This window comes from Schistocerca gregaria, chromosome 9 (assembly GCF_023897955.1).
Source record: "Schistocerca gregaria isolate iqSchGreg1 chromosome 9, iqSchGreg1.2, whole genome shotgun sequence".
NCBI classification, from domain to species: domain Eukaryota; kingdom Metazoa; phylum Arthropoda; class Insecta; order Orthoptera; family Acrididae; genus Schistocerca; species Schistocerca gregaria.
Genome location: NC_064928.1, coordinates 142,307,735 through 142,330,911, shown reverse-complemented (window position 1 = coordinate 142,330,911; position 23,177 = coordinate 142,307,735). Strand labels below are relative to the sequence as shown.

At 41.5% G+C, this 23,177-nt stretch overlaps 1 protein-coding gene across 2 annotated transcripts in view; it reads left to right on the top strand.

Annotated features, from left to right (window-relative positions):
- Window positions 1–23,177, top strand: part of LOC126292145 (ankyrin-3-like) — a 52,093-nt gene that overhangs the window by 19,078 nt on the left and 9,838 nt on the right. For both annotated transcript variants that reach the window (XM_049985985.1, XM_049985984.1), the window contains 2 exons: window positions 205–769; window positions 14,681–14,836. In XM_049985985.1, the coding sequence (XP_049841942.1) occupies window positions 205–769; window positions 14,681–14,836 (721 nt within the window). The remainder of the gene's footprint in view (window positions 1–204; window positions 770–14,680; window positions 14,837–23,177) is intronic.

The window sequence follows — 23,177 nt, the reverse complement described above, 5'->3', positions numbered from 1 at the left end:
GAAGACCACAACAACAACAACATTTGCCAATAGACTGGTGCCCTTGAAAAGTTCGTAGCCATGCTGTCCAGATTTATCAGCTATCTTATACTCTCCTCCCCTACACCCACAGCATTATGTGTGGTTTGTGTTCACATTCGCTTCACTTTCCAAAGTTCAATAAGTGGTACTTGGGGGTATTATACGAGTGGCACCGTGTTTCAGAATCATACACAGTGGATCGAGTTCTGGAAGGTAAGGAGACCTCAGTCGTGGGACTCGCCAGCCTCCTGGACGCCGGGGACGGTGCCGTGGTGACTGTGGTGGCGGGCGAGACTCGTCTGGTGGCTCACAGGGCCGTCCTGGCCGCGAGGAGCCCCGTGTTGGCCGCCATGTTGCAGGAGGCCGGCGGCGGCCAGCTGAGCGTGCCAGGCGTGGAGGGCGCGGTGCTCCGCCAGCTGCTGGCCTACGTGTACACACTCCGGGCTCCCCAGCTGCCGGCAGTGGCCCCCCAACTGCTGGCCGCCGCTGACAGGTACGGCCTGTCTGCTCTGAAGGCAGAGTGCGAGCAGCAGGTGGCCGCACAGCTGTCTGTCGAGACTGCTGCGGCCACAGCTGTCCTCGCGATGAGGCACGAGTCTGACAGCCTCAGGCGCGATGCTGTCGCCTTCGTAAAGGTCCACTTGCCCCGCGTGATGGCCACGCAGGGCTGGGCTGATGCTGTAGCCGATCACCCACAATCTGTTGCGGAGTTAACTCGTCTGGTTTCACAGCCACCGACAGAAACCAGGTAAGTGTGTGTTGCGTACATAGTTCCGCGTAGTCAGCGCGTACACAACTTTCCCACTAGAGTGCGCCCCACTAAGCACAACAGCGCTCGTCCATCTCCACACTACGAGATGGTGCTGCCTGAGAGACGGACCAAATTCTGCTTCTAACTATCCGCGTATTCATATGTAACGCAGCCACTAAGATTGCTGCTAACGTAGAACCTTTTCTCCTCGCGGGTCATACGTTAGTCTGCATTTGTCTGTATCAGTCTATAGCTAAGTTTCAGTCTGCGCCTGATAAGATTACCATATTCCTGTACATAGCCATGAAGAGTAATGTATAGACACTTTGTCAAGTACCAGAGATATGTGAGAATAAGATTAATGTAGCAAGACCAAAGGAACTTCAGATTGTCAATTGTAAATAGCATCCAGAATCAAGTTAAGTAAGGTTTATGATTGTTATTATTTTAATAAATGTGTGTGAAAATTAATCAAGTTCTGTTAAAGTTGGTCACCGTCAATCTGCTACTCTAAGCATGCAAGTGGCATTTCTATCGTCTGACCAAACTGCAGAAGATAAACACGCCACGATAAGACCACGAGACATATTGCTGACACCTGCCTACTTCGTTAGAGTGACAAGTCAAATAATCTGATGGTGTGTGTACCGAAGGTCTTACAGTACGCACACGACAGTGTGGAAGAAGCCACTCATCTGTGTACTACACGTGAGGCTACAATGTTCTTTAGATATGGCTGTATAGTCAAGTACACCGTTATTGACATCCATTTTCTGATGCCTTGTGTGGCTTTCATCGACCTCTCATAACAGGTTTAACGAATCTCTCAGTTGAAATGCTTGGACTAGTAATGCTTGTACATGCTTTAGGTAAATTGGAAAAAGTGTTGGGTTGGGTTGTTCTGGGGAAGGAGACCAGACAGCGAGGTCATCGGTCGCATCGGATTAGGGAAGGATGGGGAAGGAAGTCGGCCATGCCCTTTGGAAGGAAACATACCGCCATCTGCCCAGAGAGTCTTAGGGAAATCATGGAAAAACCTAAATCAGGATGGTCGGATGTGGGATTGAACCGTCGTCCCCCCGGATGCGAGTCCAGTGTCAAATTGGAATAAGTATCATTGCAATTATGTTAACATGACTACCTATAATGCCCTGATGAGACAATATGTGATCAAAAGTACAGTATAGGTACTGGTGAAACTGAGTCTAAAATCTATGAAAGCCAGAAAAAAGTGTCAGTTCGCAGTCCTTTATTCGGCAATTATGTCGACGGCTTGCAACTAGTCCACTGCCCCGTATCGTTTCGAAATGCAGCTTCTTGCGTGGGCCTTTAAAGTGCAGTGTTCTTCTTTTGTAAGTACTGAATGTAACTGTAGTGAGATGCGGACAACTGGCTGAAAATGACTTACAAGTTCGTGGCACCTTCCATCGGTAATGCTGGAATTCACTATGGTGTTGCCCCACCCTTAGCCTCGATGACAGCTTCCAGTCTCGCAGGCATACGTTCAATCAGGTGCTAGAAAGTTTCTTGGGGAATGGCAGCCCATTCTTCACGGAGTGCTGCACTGAGAAGAGGTATCAATGTCGGTCGGTGAGGTCTGGCAGAAAGTCGGCGTTCCGAAACATCCCAAAGGTATTCTATAGGATTCACTTCAGGGATCTGTGCAGGCCAATCCATTACAGGGATGTTATTGTCGTGTAACAACTCCGTCACAGGCCGTGCATTATGAATAGATGCTCGATCATGTTGAAAGATGCTGTCGCCTTCCCCAAATTGCTCTTCAACAGTGGGAAGCAATAAGGTGCTTAAACATCAGTGTAGGCCTGTGCTGTGATAGAGCCACGCAAAACAACATGGTGTGCAAGCTCCCTTCATGAAAAACACGACCACACCGTAACACCAACACCTCCGAATTTTACTGTTGGCACCAAACATGTTGGCAGATGACGTTCACTGGGCATTCGCCATACCCACACCCTGCTATCGGATCGCCACATTGTGTACCGTGATTCGTCACTCCACTCAGCGATTTTCCACTGTTCAATCGTCCAATGTTTACACTCCTTACACCAAGCGAGGCGTCGTTCCGCATTTACCGGCGTGAAGTGTGGCTTATGAGCAGCCGCTCGACCATGACATCCAAGTTTTCTCACCTCCTACCTAACTGTCATTGTACTTGCAGTGGATTCTGATGCAGTTTGGAATTGCTGTGTGATGGTCTTGACATATATCTGCCTATTACACATTATGACCCTCTTCAACTGTCAGTGGTCTCTGTCAGTCAACATACGAGATCGGCCTTTACGCTTTTGTGCTGTACGTCTCCCTTCACGTTTCCACTTCATATCATATCAGAAGCAGTGGACCTAGGAATGTTTACGAGTGTGCAAATCTTGCGTACAGATGTAAGACACAAGTGACACCCGGTAACCTGATCATTTTCCAAGTCTTTGAGTTCTGCATAGCACCCCATTTTGCTCTCTCACGATACCTAAAGAATACTGATGTCGCTGATGTGGAGTACCAGCCAGTAGGTGGCAGCACAATGCTGCTAATATGAAAAACATATGCTTTTGGGATGTCCGGATACTTTTGAACACATAGTTTATGCCTGTGTAGTCAGATATATTACACCATTCTTTTCAAGACGTCATATTATCGAAAATTTCTTTTATATTCAGAAATGTTGTTTGCATTTGCTTTTAATTAGCCGGAATCTGTGGCCAAGCGGTTCTAGGCACTTCAGTCGCAGGTTTGAATCCTGCCTCAGGCCTGGATATGGGTGATGTTCTTAGGTTGGTTAGGTTTAAGTAGTTCTAAGTCTAGGGGGCTGATGACCTCAGATGTTAAGTCCCATAGTGCTTAGAGCCATTTGAAAGCTTTTAATTAGCAATTTCTGATGCCCTATGATGCTTTCATCGACCTCTCATAACAGGTTCATCGAATCTCTAAATTGAAATGTATTGGACTCATAATTATTGTACATGCATCAGTTAAATTGGAAGAAGTGTCATTACAGTTACATTAACATGACTACCTATAACACCCTGACGATAGCTGAACTGTTAGCTGAAATCTACATCTACAATAAGAAACACTGATGCTATTTTGCCTGATGCTGACCTACTTTCTCTCCTGAATTGCATCACGGTTGCGGGAATAACCATTCCCTCAGAGTCGAGCGTGATGGATGTCAATAGTTATGAAGCCTTTAAATCCTACCCTCTTATGTTATATACCGTATCACAGTACAAATACTTTCTACATGTCTAGCGCCTAGCAGTTAACATATGTTTCCTTTATTTTTTAGATATATTTGAATATTTACAACCACTTAATGAGCTGCATGAGTAATTGGAATTCTTGTCTTTGAGATAATATTTCATGATGGCTCACTCCAAACATAACACTTATCATCATATTATCGAAAATTACTTTTAGATTCAGAAATATTGTTCACCAATGTTTTTAAGAACTGAAATAGGATCCACTTCGGAAATCCTTACCATCACCTTAGTCATGGTCTCAGGGTTCACACACTTACGCGTGGAAGTAGTCTACATGCTTTTCATAATATCATTCTCCCACATAACTTCACATTTCTATCCCCTGACTGGCCACTATAAGCTGAAAGTTGTCTCAATGGTAAACTACAACTGTTAAATCTTGGAAGTGCCACACCTTTGCTAAGACAGTCATCATTTAAAAACTGGGCATCTCAAACAGTTGCTACTGTTCAACCTGCTGTTACATGTTACATAGTTTGAACAGCTTTTCAAATTTTTGTTGTCTTTTTCTGTGGCTGTGTCTCCATCATTAGCTACACTCATAATTTCCATGTATAGTTCATTATCACCCAAACTCCACCCATAATTCACAGTTGTTAACGGGTGACAAAAAACTTCTGTGAAGTGACGTAAGTAGCCTGGCTCCTTTCTCAAAACATTCGAGCCATGTTGCACAGACAAAGTAATGGAATTCCTACATTTCACAATATTTCACTCCAAACATAACAGTAACTTCACATTATTGAGCACTGATTTAAGACACACACACACACACACACACACACACACACACACACACACACACACACACACACACACACACACACAAACAAACAAACAAAAATTGAGGCCTTCCAGACATTTGCCTGTAACTTCTCCTCACTGGCAGAAGACACAATTGACTTTATCTACTTTCTATGTGAAATCATGGTTTTTTTGAGTCTACAGAAATATACTGAGTGCATTGCCTTATGTAACCCCTATCTCAGTATTTCCATTCATACCGATTCTTCCAATTTAAAACCTGGGAAAGACCATATGTAGCCAAGTAATTATCATAGTGTTGTCATCTCTAGCTAGATTTGTGTTGGAGTGGATGGTCAAATGCTACCTTGTCTGTATTTTAGAATCCAAGCAATGGCTTAGTTGATTTCACTGTGGCTTCAGGAGGCATTGCTACACCTTTGATAACCTGTCCCTGCGCCAGCAGCACCTTTTAGGTATATCTTTTGATGAAAGGTTGAAAATACCGCTTCAGTTGTAAATTTATTTTATCATCACACGAGCGGTTTCGGGCCCTCATAAGCCCATCCTAAGGTGTCGCACCTGTTCTGTGGCCCCTGAGTGCCCAGCAAATGTCCACTGCAGCGCTCGGGTGCTACAGCACTGTTGCAACACCTGAGGATGGGCTTATGAGGGCCTGAAACCGGTCGTGTGATAATAAAACAAATTTACAACTGAAGCGGTATTTTCAGCCTCTGATATAATGCTCAGTAGCGGATGTTTGTCCAACAGGACTGTTTGTATATCTTTTGACATTGAGAAAGCCTACGATGCTACTTGGAGGCATCTTATCCTCAAGCAGCTACACGAATTAGGTTTTCGTGGATGTCATCCCATTTTTATTTGACCATTTCTCTCACCACAGTTTTTTAGATACCGAGTCGTTGATGTCCTGTCTGATGGGTTTGAGCAGGAGAACTGTGTTCCTTAAGGTAGTGTTTTAAGTCTGTCTGTCTTTCCCATAGCTATTAACAGCTTTATATTACTAGTGCAAAGTCCTGCCCAGAATTCTTTGTTTGTGGATGACTTCTCTGTGTTTTGTTCTTTTTCAAGCCTTGCAACGACAGCACACCAGTTCCAACGAGCTCTTCGACGTTTGGCTGAATCGGCACAGAGGAATGGTTTTAAGTTTCAACCGAAAAGTCCCTGTGTGTTGCTTTTAACTGTTCTTGTTCCATTTTTATCTTTCCTGAGTTGAGGATGAGGGATACTGTTCTTGATTTTAAACAAACCACAACGTTTCTGGGCCTCATATTTGGCTGTAAATTTACACCGTTGCCGAAACTTAAGAATCTGAAAAAATAGTCCCTTACGGCTCTCCGTATTATAAGATGTCTAAGCCACAGTAACATGAGGAGAAGATAGGACTTATCTGCTCTGGTGTATCAGAGCATTAGTGTTATCTCAGATTATGGGTGCACGGTCTATGTGTCTCCGAGACCCTCTTATTTAGAGATGTTGGACGTGGTGCATCAGGAAGAGATTCTGTTGGTCACTGGCACTTTCAGAACAAACCCAATACCAAGCCTCTGTGCAGAAGCTGCTGAACCACCGCTTCACGTCAGGTGATGCCTACTTATGGTGACCAGGCATATAAAACGCTATCCGCACCATACACACCTGCATACCATTTGTTGCTCGGCCTCTAATGGAAAGGCTTTTACGTTACCAGCAACCTATGGGATTCATGCACAGATTGCCTTTTAGAGATGGGCGTAGCCAGTCTTATGTTTTTGATTATGATTGGAGCAGATTTCCACCTTGACTCCTTCAGAAGCTCAGACTCATTTTAGACTTGACTAAGAAAGATAGTACACCCAACCTTACATTTCAATTTCTGTTTTTTAACGTTTTTAGATATATATCACCATTTTACAGTAGTGTACACTCATCGCTCCAAACAAGGGAATTCCCTTGGCTGCTCTGTAGTGTTCCCTGACTATGTAATCAGAACTGGCCTTCGTTATTAGTATACCATTTATCAGTGGAGCCCCAGAGGATCCCGAAGGCTCTGGAGCAGATGTGCCATAGTCAGGGCGAAACATTTTTCATCTGCTTAGATTCTGATACAGTCGTTAAAGAACCCCGCTGAGAAGTTGGTCCAGCTGATACTTGCTGCAACGGTAGAGAAAACTGGTGTCATTCTGTTGGGTGCAAGGGCGTGTAGAGACATGGGGAAATGAACAGGCCGATTGGGCTGCCAAGGAGGCCTGCAGAGGACAGGATGTGGCACAGTATCCTATTCCCTTGCAGGCTGTCATTTCTGCACTACATGGGGAGTGCATAAAGTTGTGGGATGAGTAATGGCTGGCAGTGATAACCAGTAAGCTGCGATTGGTGAAGTCAACTAACCGACTGTGCTGTTCCTGCTGCTAGTCGCTCGGGTGGGATGAAGTGACCCCTCATATGTCTTCGAATTGGGCACTGCCCTCTTACACATGGCATTTTATTATGGCGAGAGGAACCCCTGTTTTACGATGCTTGTGGTGTGCAAATCTCTGTACACCATATTTTAATAGAGAGCATTTTATACCATGATGCAAAGGCGGAAGCAAATGTCAATGGGGATCTGTCCTCTATTTTAGCTGATGATATGATGTGATTAAGGTTTTAAAGTTTAGTGATGTGTCGGGTCTTTGTGTCTTATGGAGTGGCTGGCTTCTCCTTTTTTTACTGTGGTGGTCAGCCAGCCAGGTCCACTTACCATATTATTTTAACTCCTACCACTTTCTTCTTGATTAGTTAATATTTAAATATTAGCATAATATTTTGTTTCGTGTTTCTGTGTGGGTACACACATAGTTCTGCATATTTTGTTCCTTTTAGTTTTTGTGGTGTTTTATACTCTTTCTATTGTCCTGTTTTGACACTTGTCACAAACTATTTTCGCACTGTCCATACTGTCATGCGCCCATTCCCAACATATCCATCCTTCCATCATCCTCCATTCCTCAGGAAATTTTCTGATCGTAAACTGAAGAATATGGTTACACTAGATATAATAATGAAACCAAAACTTAATTTTAGTGGAGTGATAATCTCTGATCAGTCATCAAAGGTAAATACCGGGTGCTCAAAAAGTCAGTATACATTTGAAAACTGAGTAAATCATGGAATAATGTAGATAGAGAGGTACAAATTGACACACATGCTTGGAATGACGTGGGGTTTTGTTAGAACCAACAAAAATACAAAAGTTCAAAAAATGTCTGACAGATGGCACTTCATCTGAACAGAATAGCAATAATTAGCATAACAAAGTAAGACAAAGCAAAGATGATGTTCTTTACAGGAAATCCTCAATATGTCCACCATCATTCCTCAAAAATAGCTGTAGTCGAGGAATAATGTTGTGAACAGCATTGTAAAGCATGTCCGGAGTTATGGTGAGGCATTGGCGTCGGATTTTGTCTTTCAGCATCTCTAGAGATGTTGGTCGATCATGATACACTTGCGACTTCAGGTAACCCAAAAACCAATAATCACAGGGATTGAGGTCTGGGGACCTGGGAGGCCAAACAAGACGAAAGTGGCAGCTGAGCACACGATCATCACCAAATGACGCACGCAAGAGATCTTTCACGCTTCTAGCGATGTGAGGTGGAGCGCCATCCTGCATAAACATTGTATGTTCCAGCAGGTGTTTTATCAGCCAGGCTGGGGATGATGCGATTCTGTAACATATCGGCGTACCTCTCACCCATCACGGTAGCAGTTACAAAATCAGAATCACGCATTTCCTCGAAGAAAAAAGGCCTGATAATGGTAGATGTGGTAAATTCAACCCATATCATGACTTTCTCGTCGTGCAATGGAGTTTCCACAACAGTGATACGGTTTTTGGTAGCCCAAATATTGCAGTTGTGGGCATTGACAGACCCTCGGAGCATGAAATGAGCTTCGTCGGTCCACAACACGCTACTCAACCAATCGTCATCTTCCGCCATCTTTTGATACGCCCACACCGCAAATGCCCTCCGCTTGACTAAATCGCCAGGTAACAGTTCATGACGCCGATGGATTTTGTACGGATAGCATCGGAGGGTACGCCTAAGTGCCAACAAAACAGCAGTGTATGGAATGCCGGTGCAACGTGCAACTGCATGAGCGCTGACTTCGCCGTGCATAGATGAACCCACTACAATCTCCATTTCTTCCTGAACTGTCTCAACAGCATTACACCTTGTGCTCCATTGGCCACTATGGGGTCTATCGTCTAAACAACCCGTGGGTCCGAACTTCAAAATCATTCTCGTCACAGCTGCATTTGTCAATGGACCTTTACCTGTTCGAATCCCCTTCCTATGGCGATAGGATCGTAACGCTGAACTAGCACATTCCCCATTCTGATAATACAACTTTACTAAAAGCACCTTTTCAGGTAACATCAACATGCTGTGACTGCTGGTGCATCTGATTCTCTCTCTCATTACAGCTCCTTTTATACACGATTGTCATGCACATTCACTGACGTTTTGCTGCCCAGCACCATCTGTCGGACATTTGTGAATTACGTTTTTTTTTTCTTTCCTTTTTTTTTGCGCGTAATCAAACCCCATGTCATTCCAAGCATGTGTGTCAATTTTTACCTCTCTATCTACATCACCTGGTACATATACACATAAAAAAAAGTTTTGTGTCACTCCAGTTTCCAGAACTCCTGAAGATAGACATTGACTGTGGGTATTGTATCATAGACACGGTCTCTTCGACTGTTCAGAGATGTCACTAAACCCGCCCAAAGATGTAAACAACCATGCATGAGCTGCGCCTATTAGACGTAGGGGATCCGACAGCTGATCAGTTCCAGTCACTCCACCGGGAAGAAAGCTAGTGTTGTCTGTAGTTCAACCATGCCTAGACGGTCAATACTGTGGTTCAATCGAATTCGCATTGTTACTTTGTGCCAGGAAGGGCTCTCACAAGGAAAGTGTCAAAGGGTCTCGAAGTGAACCAAAGTGATGTTGTTCGGTCATGGAGGAGATACCGAGGGACAGGAACTGTCAATGACATGCCTCGCTCAGGCTGTCCAAGGGCTACTACTGCAGTGGATGAACGCTACCTATGGATTATGGCTCGGAGGAACACTGACAGCAATGCCACCATGCTGAATAATGCTTTTCGTGCAGCCACGGGACGTCATATTATGACACAAATTGTGCGCAATAGGGTGCATGATGCGCAACTTCACTCCCGATATCCATGGCGAGGTCCACTTTGCAACTGCGACACCATGTAGCATGGTACAGATGGGCCCAACAACATGACAAGTGGACTCCTCAAGATTGGTATCACGTTCTCTACTCTGATGAGTCTCGCATATGCCTTTAACCAGGCAATCGTCGGAGACGAGTTTGGAGGCAACCCGGTCAGGCAGAACACCTTAGACGCACTCTCCAGAGAGTGCAGCAATGTGGAGGTTCCCTGTTGTTTTGGGGTGGCATTATGTGGGGCCGATGTACACCTCTGGTAGTCATGGAAGGTGCCGTAACGGCTGTATGGTACGTGAATGCACTCTACTATGAAGCACTTTGTGAAGAATGGGCAGCCAGTCCCCAAGAAATCTTCCAGCACCTGACTGAAGGTATGCCTGAGAATGGAAGCTGAGGGTGGGCCAATACCATACTGAATTCCAGCATTACCGATGGAGGGTGCCACGAACTTATAAGTCATTTTCAGCCAGTTGTCTGGATACTATTGATCACATGGTATATATTAGTTTGTGTGGTACATATTAGTATATATATTGTATGTATAATGTATGGAATATATTAGTATGTATTAATTTGTAGAAATAACTTCCCTGTAACTGTGTTCTAAATAAAAAGTAATTGTTGTTGTTGTGGTCTTCAGTCCAGAGACTGGTTTGATGTAGCGCTCCATGCTACTTTATCCTGTGCAAGCTTCTTAATCTCCCAGTACTTACTGCAACCTACATACTTTTGAATCTGGTTAGTGTATTCACCTCTTGGTGTCCCTCTACGATTTTTACCCTCCACCCTGCCCTCCAATTTTAAATTTGTGATCCCTTGATGCCTCAGAACATGTCCTACCAATCGGTCCCTTCTTCATGTCAAGTTGTGCGACAAACTCCTCTATACCTCCTCATTAGTTATGTGATCTACCCATCTAATCTTCGACATTCTTCTGTAGCACCACATTTCTAAATCTTCTATTTTATTCTTGCCCCAACTATTTATCGTCCATGTTTCACTTCCATACATGGCTACACTCCATACAAATACTTTCAGAAACTACTTCCTGACACTGAAATCTATACTCGATGTTAACAAATTTCTCTTCTTCAGAAACGCTTTCCTTACCATTGCCAGTCTACATTTTATATCCTCTCTACTTTGACCATCATCAGTTATTTTGCTCCCTAAATAGCAAATCTCCTTTACTACTTTAAGTGTCTCATTTCCTAATCTAATTCCCTCAGCATCACCCGACTTAATTCGACTACATTCCATTATCCTTGTTTTGCTAATGTTGATGTTCATCTTATATCCTCCTTTCAAGACACTATTCGTTCCATTCAACTGCTCTTCCAAGTCCTTTGCTGTTTCTGACAGAATTACAATGTCATTGGCGAACCTCAAAGTTTTTATTTTTTATCCATGGATTTTAATACCTATTCCGAATGTTTCTATTGTTTCCTTTACTGCTAGCTCAATATACAGATTGAACAACATCGGGGATAGGCTACAACCCTATCTCACTCCCTTCCTAACCACTGCTTCCCTTTCATGCCCCTCGACTCTTATAACTGCCATCTGGCTTCTGTACAAATTGTAAATAGCCTTTTGCTCCCTGTATTTTACCCCTGCCACCTTTAGAATTTGAAAGAGAGTGTTTTAGTCAATATTGTCAAAAGCTTTCTCTAAGTCTACAAATGCTAGAAATGTAGGTTTGCCTTTCCTTAATCTTTCTTCTAAGATAAACCATAAGGTCAGTATTGCCTCACATGTTCCTATATTTCTACGGAATCCAAACTGATCTTCCCTGAGGTCGGCTTCTACCAGTTTTTCCATTCGTCTGTAAGGAATTCGTGTTAGTATTTTGCAGCTGTGACTTATTAAACTGATAGTTCGGTAATTTTCACATCAGTCAACACCTGCTTTCTTTGGTATTGGGATTATTATATTTTTCTTGAAGTCTGAGGGTATTTCGCCTGTCTCATACACCTTGCTCACCAGATGGTAGAGTTTTGTTAGGACTGGCTCTCCCAAGCCCATCAGTAGTTCTAATGGAATGTTGTCTACTCCCAAGTCCTTGTTTCGTCTCAGGTCTTTCAGCACTCTGTCAAACTCTTCACGCAGTATCGTATCTCCCATTTCATTTTCATCTACATCCTCTTCCATTTCCATAATATTGTCCTCAAGTACATCGCCCTTGTATAGACCCTCTATATACTCCTTCCACCTTTGTGCTTTCCCTTCTTTGCTTAAAACTGGGTTTCCATCTGAGCTCTTGATATTCATTCATGTGGTTCTGTTTTCTCGAAAGGTCTTTTTAATTTTCCTGTAGGCAGTATCTATCTTACCCCTAGTGAGATAAGCCTGTAAATCCTTACATTTGCCCTCTAGCCATCCCTGCTTAGCCATTTTGCACTTCCTGTCGATCTCAGTTTTGAGAGTTTGTATTCCTTTTTGCCTGCTTCATTTACTGCATTTTTACATTTTCTCCTTTCATCAATTAAATTCAATATTTCTTCTGTTACCCAAGGATTTCTACTAGCCCTTGTCTTTTTACCTACTTGATCCTCTGCTGCCTTCAGTACTTCATCCCTCAAAGCTACCCATTCTTCTTCTACTGTATTTCTTTCCCCCATTCCTGTCAATTGTTCCCTTATGCTCTCCCTGAAACTCTGTACAACCTCTGGTTTAGTCAGTTTATCCAGGTCCCATCTCCTTACATTCCCACCTTTTTGCAGTTTCTTCAGTTTTAATCTACAGTTCATAACCAATAGATTGTGGTCAGTGTCCACATCTGCCCCTGGAAATGCTTACAATTTAAAACCTGGTTCTTACCGCTGTCTTACAGTTATATAATCTATCTTATACATTCTAGTATCTCCAGGATTCTTCCATGTATACAACCTTCTTTTATAATTCTTGAAGCAAGTGTTATGTTCTGTGCAAAATTCTACCAGGCATCTTCCTCTTTCATTTCTTACCCCAAATCCATATTCACCTACTATGTTTCCTTCTCTCCCTTTTCCTACTCTCGAATTGCGTTCACCCAGGACTATTAAATTTTTGTCTCCCTTCGCTACCTGAATTATTTCTTTTATCTCATCATACATTTCATCAATGTGTTCATCATATGCAGAGCTAATTGGCATATAAACTTGTACTACTGTAGTAGTCGTGGGCTTCGTGTCTATCTTGACCACAATAATGCGTTCACTATGCTGTTTGTAGTAGCTTACCTGCACTCCTATTTTCTTTATTCATTATTAAGCCTACTCCTGCATTACTCCTATTTGATTTTGTATTTATAACCCTGTATTCACCTGACCAAAAGTCTTGTTCCTCTTGCCACCGAACTTCACTAATTCCCACTATATCTAACATTAACCTATCCATTTCCCTTTTTAAATTTTCTAACCTGCCTGCCCGATTAAGGGATCTGACATTCCACGCTCTGAGCCGTAGAACACCAGTTTTCTTTCTCCTGGTAACGACGACCTACTGATTAGTCTCCGCCCGGAGATCCAAATGGGAGACTATTTTATCTCTGAAATATTTTACCCAAGAGGACGCCATCATCATTTAACCATACAGTAAAGCTGAATGACTTCGGGAAAAATTATGGCTGTAGTTTCCCCTTGCTTTTAGCAGTTCGCAGTACCAGCACAACAAGGCCATTTTGGTTAGTGTTACAAGGCCAGATGAGTCAATCATCCAAACTGTTGCTCCTGCAACTACTAAAAAGGCTCCTGCCCCTCTGCAGGAACAACACGTTTGTCTGGCCTCTCAACAGATACCCCTCTGTTGTGGTTGCACATACAGTACGGCCATCTGTATCACTGAGGCACGCAAGCCTCACCACCAATGGCAAGGTCCATGGTTCATGGGGGGGACAGCGACTAGCGAGGGGAAAGACGGAAATGACATCTCGGCTGTCACCAGTGTTCTCGCAATGGAACAGTGGGTCGCCTTCATGTATCTCATGCTGCGCACAGACACTGAGGTCACTTTCTTTTGTGTCGCTGCATCCGCCTCGCCCAGTGCTGACTACCACGCATCCGCCGGGCTGTTAATCATGTGTCCATAGGTCAAGGCTAATCCTGGGCCGTGTGTCGATTGACACTGGTGTCATCCTGGTCCCAGTGCAGAACTGGTGCCAATTGTCTTGTGCTCTCACAGCACGCAATCGTCACTGGCCATTTTCTGGGCCAACAATATTGTCAGCAAGAGACATTGCACACACTGTCAACTTTCCACAAGAACACATCACTGGTATAATTCATACATTTGTCTCCCAGTTCCTCATATTTTGCATTTATTTCGATGTCATTCTTAGACGCACCATTCTACTTCTTGTGTGATTTATGTATTGAAACTGTGATGTCCAATGTCTGTCTTTTCACTCCACCATAAGCATTGACCCTTGTACGGACCTTTCATTTGTGCTTCAGTTTGTACAAATTTTTGTGTGATATGTTAAGTTATTGGTCTGGATAATTTAATATCAGCAGACCTGCTATTTTCTTTGGCAGTGTCCATTCTGTCAGTTGCGTGTGAACAATCCCTCAGCAGGGTTGCCAATTGTAAGCTGCCCACTGTCCTCCATGTGACTACATTTTCTCAAGCAGTATCTCTCTCGGCAGCTCACCGGACAGCGGGAACAGCGACAGCAACAGTACCCCCACCACTCAGCCCCACAGCGAGCAAAGCGATGAGGACCGGACACCTAGCACAGCGGCCACGCCTGCGACTCCCTGCTGCATGTCACCACCTAATGTCACTGCTCTCTGCCTCCTGTGGTGAGTTCCTACACTGCATGTATACAGGGTGTACGTAAAGTGTGGGAACACTTTCAATTATTTATTGCACAAGAACCAAACATTGTGCAGGTATCATACATATGTCATTTTGAAAACAAACCCTGAAAGGTTTTTTTCATGCATGGTGCCTCAGCGTAGTTTGGTTATTTGGGGATAGTCAGCGCTAGTCAGAAACATGGTGAGTTCAAGTGCAGAGCGAGCTTCCTGTGAGCTGGAGTTCAACTAAAACGAGAGTGCTACAGCTGTTCAATGGATATTTAGAACCAAGTATGGTAAGAAGCCACCAACAAGGAACGCCATTTACTACTGGCACAACAAAGTCGTTATGACAGGTTGCTTGTGTCCAGCAAAGAGAAGCAGATGTCCCAGTATGAGTGAAGTGAATGTGGAGTGCGTACAAGAGACATTCATAAGGAGTCCAAAGAAATCCTGTGAACTCGAAATGCCTCCACTTACAGTGTGGGGAGTCCTGCGACAGAAGCTGTCTATGAAACAATTCAAATTGGCGCTAACGCAGAAGCTCAATGACGACGACAAAGACAAGCATTTTGAGTCTTGTTTGCCATTGCAACAATTGAATGAGTATGGGGATGGCATCCTTGAATGCTTAATTTTTAGTGATGAAGCCACTTTTCACACTAATGGGAAAGTGAACAGGCATAATTGTCGAATCTGGGGTACAAAGCATCCACACAAATGCATAGAATTTGAGTGTGACTCCCCAAAGGTAAATGTTTTTTGTGCCTTGTCACTTCGAAAACTGTACGGGCCATTCTTCTTCACCAAGAGCACTGCCACTGGATTTTCCTACTTGGACATGTATCAGCAGTTGCTGATGCCTCAAATGCAATCGGAGTCTCCATTCATCTTTCAGGAGGATGAGGATCCACCCCATTTTCACCGTGAAGTTCGTGGGTACATGAACACGGCGCTGCCGCATCAATGGATCGGCCGTGCGAAAGAGGGGGACAGTTAAAACTCTGTGCCGGACCGAGACTCGAACTCTGGACCTTTGCTTTTTGCGAGCAAATGCTCTACCAGGAGAGCTTATGTAAAGTTTGGAAGGTAGGAGGCAAAGTACTGGCAGAAGTAAAGCTGTGAGGATGGGGCGTGAGTCGTGCTTAGGTAGTCAGTTGGTAGAGCACTTGTCTGCGAAAGGCAAAGGTCCCAAGTTTGAGTCTGTGTCCGGCACACAGGTTTAATCTGCTAGGAAGTTTCATATCAGCACACACTCTGCTGCAGAGTGAAAATCTTATTCTGGAGGGGGACAGTTAATTCATCAAATGTCCTCCCCGATCACCAGATCTCACTCTGTGTGACTTTTTTCTGTGGGGATACATTAAAGATCTGGTGTATGTACCGCATCTACCATGTGTTGTGGCAGAGCTCCAGCAGAGAATACAGGAAGCAACTGCCACATCAATGATGCCATGCTGGGATAGGTATGGCAAGATTTCAATTATGATATTGACATCTGCCGGTCACTCATGGTCCACATTTCGAATGTTTGTAAAAAACTTTCAGAGTATATCTTCAAAATGCAACATGTAAGACATCTGCAAAATGTTTAGTTCTTGTGCAATAAATAATTGAAAGTTTTCCCAGACATTATGTACACTCTGTATGTTAACCACATGCACAGTACAAGATATGGTTATGTTAACTGAGTGTAATGGCCAAATGTCACTTTATTGTATTTTTTATATAGGTGAGCTACAGATATCATGAATATGGAGTTATTTCTTTTACAAACTGTAATGTTCAAGGAGGCAAGGATCAAAGTGATCCTCTGCATTCATGGGTTTGCAGTGTGACATATAGTTAGTTCAGAACACAAATGAGTCACTCAATAGAGTTATTTGGGAAAAATGCAACAGAATGAGATTCATCCCTCAAGATAGTTAACATATTTGTGTGTTGAATGTGATTTCTGACTAAATGATGGTTTCCTTCTGTCCAAATTAATGCCGGAAGGACTGGATTTGGAAAGGAATTTTGATGCGTTGCAGCTACATAAACCTTTGTTGTTATGTTAACACAAAACTTTAATATGTCTCTGGAAGTATTCAGAAAGAAATTTTGAAGGTATAATGAGAAGGGAAATACATATAAAATTATAAGCAATAGTGCAATAAGGATATGTCATGTTGGGAAGTGTATGTGTTTAAATGTATGAATTTTGTATATTCTTTTTTAAATCACTTTCTCAGGCACTTCTATATGCTGTGACCACTGAAAATTTGTGCCATGTAGGAACTCATTTGCAGATTTCTTGCTTATCACAAGCAGTCGCCTTGACGACTAGGCCCCCTCACCATACATTCACACTTTGCTGAGGCTTCACTTGTCCCTTACAATGCCACCTCTGTTTTCAAAACACTAGACCGAGATGTCCGACAAGGTGTTTGGGAATAGTACCACTGGAGGAACAGTATCTGTGGAGATACATGGCTCACCTTACTACTAGAGATGCATGCGAGACTTTCTGGCGGCAGCACTTGGAAATCATTCACGAAAACGTCAGCCTCAGTAAATGTAAGAGTGAGACCTGTAGACACCCTAGCAATTAAGGTGGCTGTTTACGATAATCTCGATATACAGGCAGTCTAGTTGCTGGCGTGGCTGAGTGTAGACGTCTGCAGCAGCACGCGTCTCACCAGTTGTAAAGAAGCACCTGTAGCTCACAGAGTTTCGTAGCCGTGCCAGGTATTTTTTATTCATCATGCAGCAGTTTCTGTGCAAATCTGTTGTACAGTTCACCTTTCTTTTTAGAAATCAGCGACCAGTGGTAGCAGATGTCAGTACTTGACTGATTTTATGAAAAAATGCTGTTATGTAACAGTGAATTGGTACAGTTGCAAGATGACTTAGTTGCCATTGCAGTTAATGTTAAAATAAAAGACAATCCAATCGGTACCTGAATAATACTTATATGCGCCCAGAACTAGCAACATTAAGAGGATTTTACATGCTTTTGGAATTAATCAGAGGAGAATACAACACGCTTTTGTATAACATGAGAGCCTCTGTAACTATTCAAGGAGGGTATGGGAGGAAAACAAGTATTGTATCACAGATAATGGAATAAGATATGTTTCACTGGATTTAAGAAAACATATTCCCTCCTGTACTGCACACTGATTCAGGAATATCAGGCTTTATTACCTAGGATGGTCAGCCTCTGCTCTGTATGGCCCTCAGATCAAATACGTATTTAAATGCCTCATGCGGCATAGGTATACAATAGAAGTTCACCAATCATGTCTGATAATTATGGATGAAACAGGACCCTTATGCTGATATTATTAGTAATAACTAGGCACGTTGACTGCACTTGAGGGCTTTTCCATGTGACTACTTTCTTTTGACTCATTCACCTCAATTCTAAGAAAAATAAATAAGTCAATGAGCAGAGAAATGACCAATTTTAGGTATAATATATATTTTGTTGATATCTCCTGTAAGGCATGTTGGCGGTGTTCAATGCAGTTGCCTGTGCAGCAGAAAGACACAGAATGAGTGTAGCGCGAGCGCGCGCTCGCTTATATACTGTGCGTGGACTTAGCGTTTTCACAGTGGCCAATGGGAGCGTTATCCCGGACGCGCACACTGGATGTTCTAGGTGTGCACGTCCTGTAGTGTTTTCTATATTTTTGTAAACTGTTGTGCGACGATGACGTCAATATCTCCATATGTTTTGTCTTTTTATATTTTTGAATAATTTTCAGGTGATAGCTTCACATTGCCTGAAATATCATATAGAATAAAGCATAAAAATCTTTAGCAATCAATATATTTTTATCTTCATGTAAAGTAGGAAAAATTAGGTAAAAATTTTAATGGAATTTAGCTCCACTTGCATTCACACTAATAATTCCAGTTCATGGAATTTACTATCGTTATTTTTAAGTTTGTTTATTTTCCTGTACTTCAGCTTAATATTAACATCTTCATAAAGTCTAAGATCCCAACCAGTAATTAATTTACAATATCTGTTTGGCAAAATAATTTTTAAATTGTTATTGAAATCGACACAAATTTTTTCACCAGAATTAGTGTTTGAATATTTATACCCAGCAATGTTATATAAACTGCCTGTTGACTTCTGTGTAGGGTTCTTCAACCAACGTTTGTCTGATAATTTTTCTGACATTTCACAAGTGTCTGGCATTGTCAAAGCTTCACCCTCCATTGCTGACGGTGGACTGGAGCTGAGCTCATGGCCACAGACTATACATACAGGACGTGCCAATGTCCAAGGGCTTCTCCACGGTCATTTCTGGTGTGGTTCTCCTCTTGCTACTTGCAACGTTAATTCTCTGCAGCATGGGAGTTCAGGATTCGCTTACCTTGGGGCTTTCTTCTTTATTTCTTGAAGCTGTTCTCCTGTTTGTACATTTCTATAACTTCTCTGAATGAGCGGGTGTGATAGCTCTTCTCTACAGCCAGAATTTTACTATGCCAATTTTAAGGTGAATTTTACTATGTGGTTGGCCTCACACAATGTGTACTTTGCCACGGCCGATTTCTCCACCTGCTCCAACCTGCAAGTTCTTTATATTCTGTGATTCTGGTGTTGATTGATCGTCCAGTCATTCCAACATAAGCTTCTCCACATGTGTATGGTATGTGGTATATTCCCGACATTGCAAGTGGGTCCCTTTTCTCCATTTTCCAATTTAAGACACATTTCAATCTTCTTTGTCAGTTTTTGAATAGTCTTCACACCGTGTTTGTACAATATATGGTCGATTCTGTCCGTCACCCTCCTTCCAGGTGTTTCATTTGACGTCTGATGTGCTGCGGCTCACATATTTGTCTAGCTCATGTTACGAGTGTATTATTCATACCTTTTTTCTGGCTTGGGCAGTGACTTCATAGTTTGTGTGTGTATTGGTTCATGTGTGTCAGTTTTCGATACACGCTGTGTTCCAGGTTTTCACCTGAATATGAGAGGTATAAAAAAGAAGATCAACCAGTTACTGATGAAATCGAACAAGTAAAACTAGAAATTGAAGGTTTAGGTGATAATGTATGGCTACTATTGAAGGAACGAGGCAAGCTGAAAAACAAATGGTTCCTTATCACAATATTTGGAAGAATGTAATAGTACACCATCAATTAAACAATGTGATTATACATTAAGTGAATCTGAAATGCAGGATGCATTGAATAAATATGAAGAAGGGAAAACGAACAGGATATTAAAAAAATATTAGATAAAGAACAAAACATTAAAAAATGATTATAAGCATAACATTGTTGAACTATCAACTATTGTGAAGATAAAGTTTTTGGATTTAGAGCTGTCAGCTATTTTAAATATGTTGGTGCTTTGCCAGTTGAATTCAGATAAGATAAATTAACAACTGGTGAAAAGGTCTATGACACTACAGATGAAATGATGAACCTTTTAACTAAAAATAGATTACTATCGTTGGTATGAGTACTAATTTATCATATTATGAAGTGCTTTGTTCCATTCAGGAGCACTATATTCTGATAAGAATCAACTAAAGGTATTAAATATATTAATTTGAGAAAAGAAATTGTTGATGTCTATTTTGAAAAATTAAAACAAGTAGAATCAAGTTCAGATCCTTCAGACAAATTTTGTGATTAGTTACCTTCTTTTAAAATATTGATTCTGTGTCATTTTTTCCCCTCATTTTTTATCCTTTTGATTCCAGAAGTTCTTCTAATATTTTTCTAAAACATTATTTTTATCAGAATATTCTTTGTAGATTTCAGAAATAATTGGGGTCTAGTTCATCTCTAGTCAGATCATCTACCACAGTCTTATTAACCATCTTATTGTTTGCTGTAGTAGTGCATTCTTGAGTGATAGTAATACACTGAACATGTTCTGCTGGTATGAGAATAATGTCATATAACCTATTTTCAGTTTCATCATTATTGTTGTCATATTTCTAAAGTAACACAGAAGTAACCAGCGTAAATTCGCAGATCTACAAACTGTGCTCAAAAGTCGCAAATATTACGATAATTAAAGCAAGCGAATTTCACAGAAAGTTTTATACACGAAACGGGTTTCACCTAAACAATCTTGGGAGGAGAGAAATCACAAATTTCATATTAGAGACTGTAATGAAAGAAAAAGCACTAAGTGGGCCCATAATACCACTCAGTTATAGAGAAGCAAACATCAGTGAGGAAAACATTGTACCCAAAGACAAATACAGCGTAAAACATACTGAAAATGCAAATGAGTGTAGCATGTTTAATTGCAAAAACTTTTTATGGCCAAACCACCTATCCCATTGTGTGGAACCGACATCATCATCAACTGAAACAGCATCATCATCTGAAATAGCAGTGCCTTCAGTACGAGAACTAGCAGCTGAACCACACACAGCGGAAGCAGCAGCTCATCCTACACGAAACAGAAAGGTAACTCAGCATTTTTTATGTTGAGTGACATGAGAGAAAAACAGTCAAAATCATGTGAAACATCTCTCTCGTGTATTAAACATGGGACTCCAGCGCCACAAGCAGAAGTAACTAGTCTACTGAGAAAAAATACCACAAACAAATATACAAATGTAAAGGTGAGCAAGTCTCAAACTTTGTCTGTATTTCATCAAAATATAAGACGTCTGAAAAATAAAATAGATCAACTGCTAATTCACCTAAGTGATGAAGAGTGTGGAAGTGAACCTAATATATTGTGTTTCTCTGAACATCATATCACAGACGAAATCAACATGTTACAGATTGAAAACTTTTGTTTAGCTGCCCACTATTGTAGATCTAGTATGGGAAAGGGTGGTGTCACAATATTTATTAGGAATAATGTAGTGTATAAATCTCTAGATTTAAGCAAATATTGTGTGGAACAGCACTTTGAGGTGTGTGGTATTAAGATAACAACAGACAGTGCAACAGTTATTGTGCTGTCAATTTACAGGGCTCCTGCTGGATATCTGAACGTTTTTGTGGGAAATATTGAATTACTCTTATCCCGCCTGTCCAGAAAAACTAAATCAGTCATTGTAATGGGTGACTTTAATGTGGACTTTTTAAAAGAAAACAGGAATAGAACAGATCTTGAACACCTGATGTGCTCTTACAATTTAGTGTCAGTGGTAAACAGTCCAACTAGAGTAACAGCCAGTTCTAGTACATTAATAGATAATATATTTATAGATAAGGATGCAAATAATAATTTAAGTGTAAAAAATGTTACAAATGGCCTATCTGATCATGATGGACAGTTCCTCACCATAAACCAAATAAATGTACAAAGGAGAGTAAATTTCATTTGGAAAAATATTAGGATTACAAACACACACAACATGGAAAACTTTAAACATAAACTACAGCACATGGACTGGTCTTCTGTGTATGCTGCTATTGATGTAAACTCCAAATTTAATATATTTATCAACGAGATTACAAGTATTTTTGAAGAAACATTTCCTAAAAAGTTAATTAGAGAAAATCTGTATAAATCAGATCACAGGCCTTGGGTTACTAAGGGCATCAAAATTTCCTGTAGAACAAAAAGGGAGCTTTATGCAGGAGCCAAGACATCAGATGATTCACATAAGATTAAGCATTACAAATTGTACAGTAAAATTCTTAACAAAACCATACAGACACCAAAGAACATGTTCTTAAAGGCAGAAATTGATAACTCGAACAATAAAGTAAAAACTATTTGGAATTTTGTAAAGAAGGTAACGGGGAAAAGTGCAGTTCACAGTGAAAATATTCAAATAAAAAATCAGGATCATATTGTTAGTGATCCAAAAACAGTTGCTGATATGTTCAACAAACATTTTTTAACAGTAACAGAACTATTCCAGAAATTGAAAGAATAATTAGATCCCTGAAAAGTAAAAACTCCACTGGAGTTGACAACATATCTAGCAAATTATTAAAATACTGCTGCGGCCACTTAAGTAGAATCCTTTGGCACATTTTTGATGCATCACTTAAGCAAGAAATAGTGCCCGAAAACTTAAGTATGCAGTTGTGAAACCTCTGTATAAAAAGGGAGATAAGGCAGATACTGCTAACTATCGGCCAATCTCACTACTGACAAGTTTTTCTAAGGTTTTAGAGAAACTAATGCATGCCAGGATTGTTAATCACCTCATTGAGTATAAGATCATCAGTAAAAGTCAGTTTGGATTTCAGAAGGGGTTATCAACAGAAGATGCAATATTTGCATTTGCTGACAATGTTTTGGAGTCCATCAACAAAAAGATGAAGATAGTTGGAATATTTTGTGACCCGTCAAAAGCGTTTGACTGCATCGGTCACCAAATACTTTTGCATAAAGCTTCATATCTAG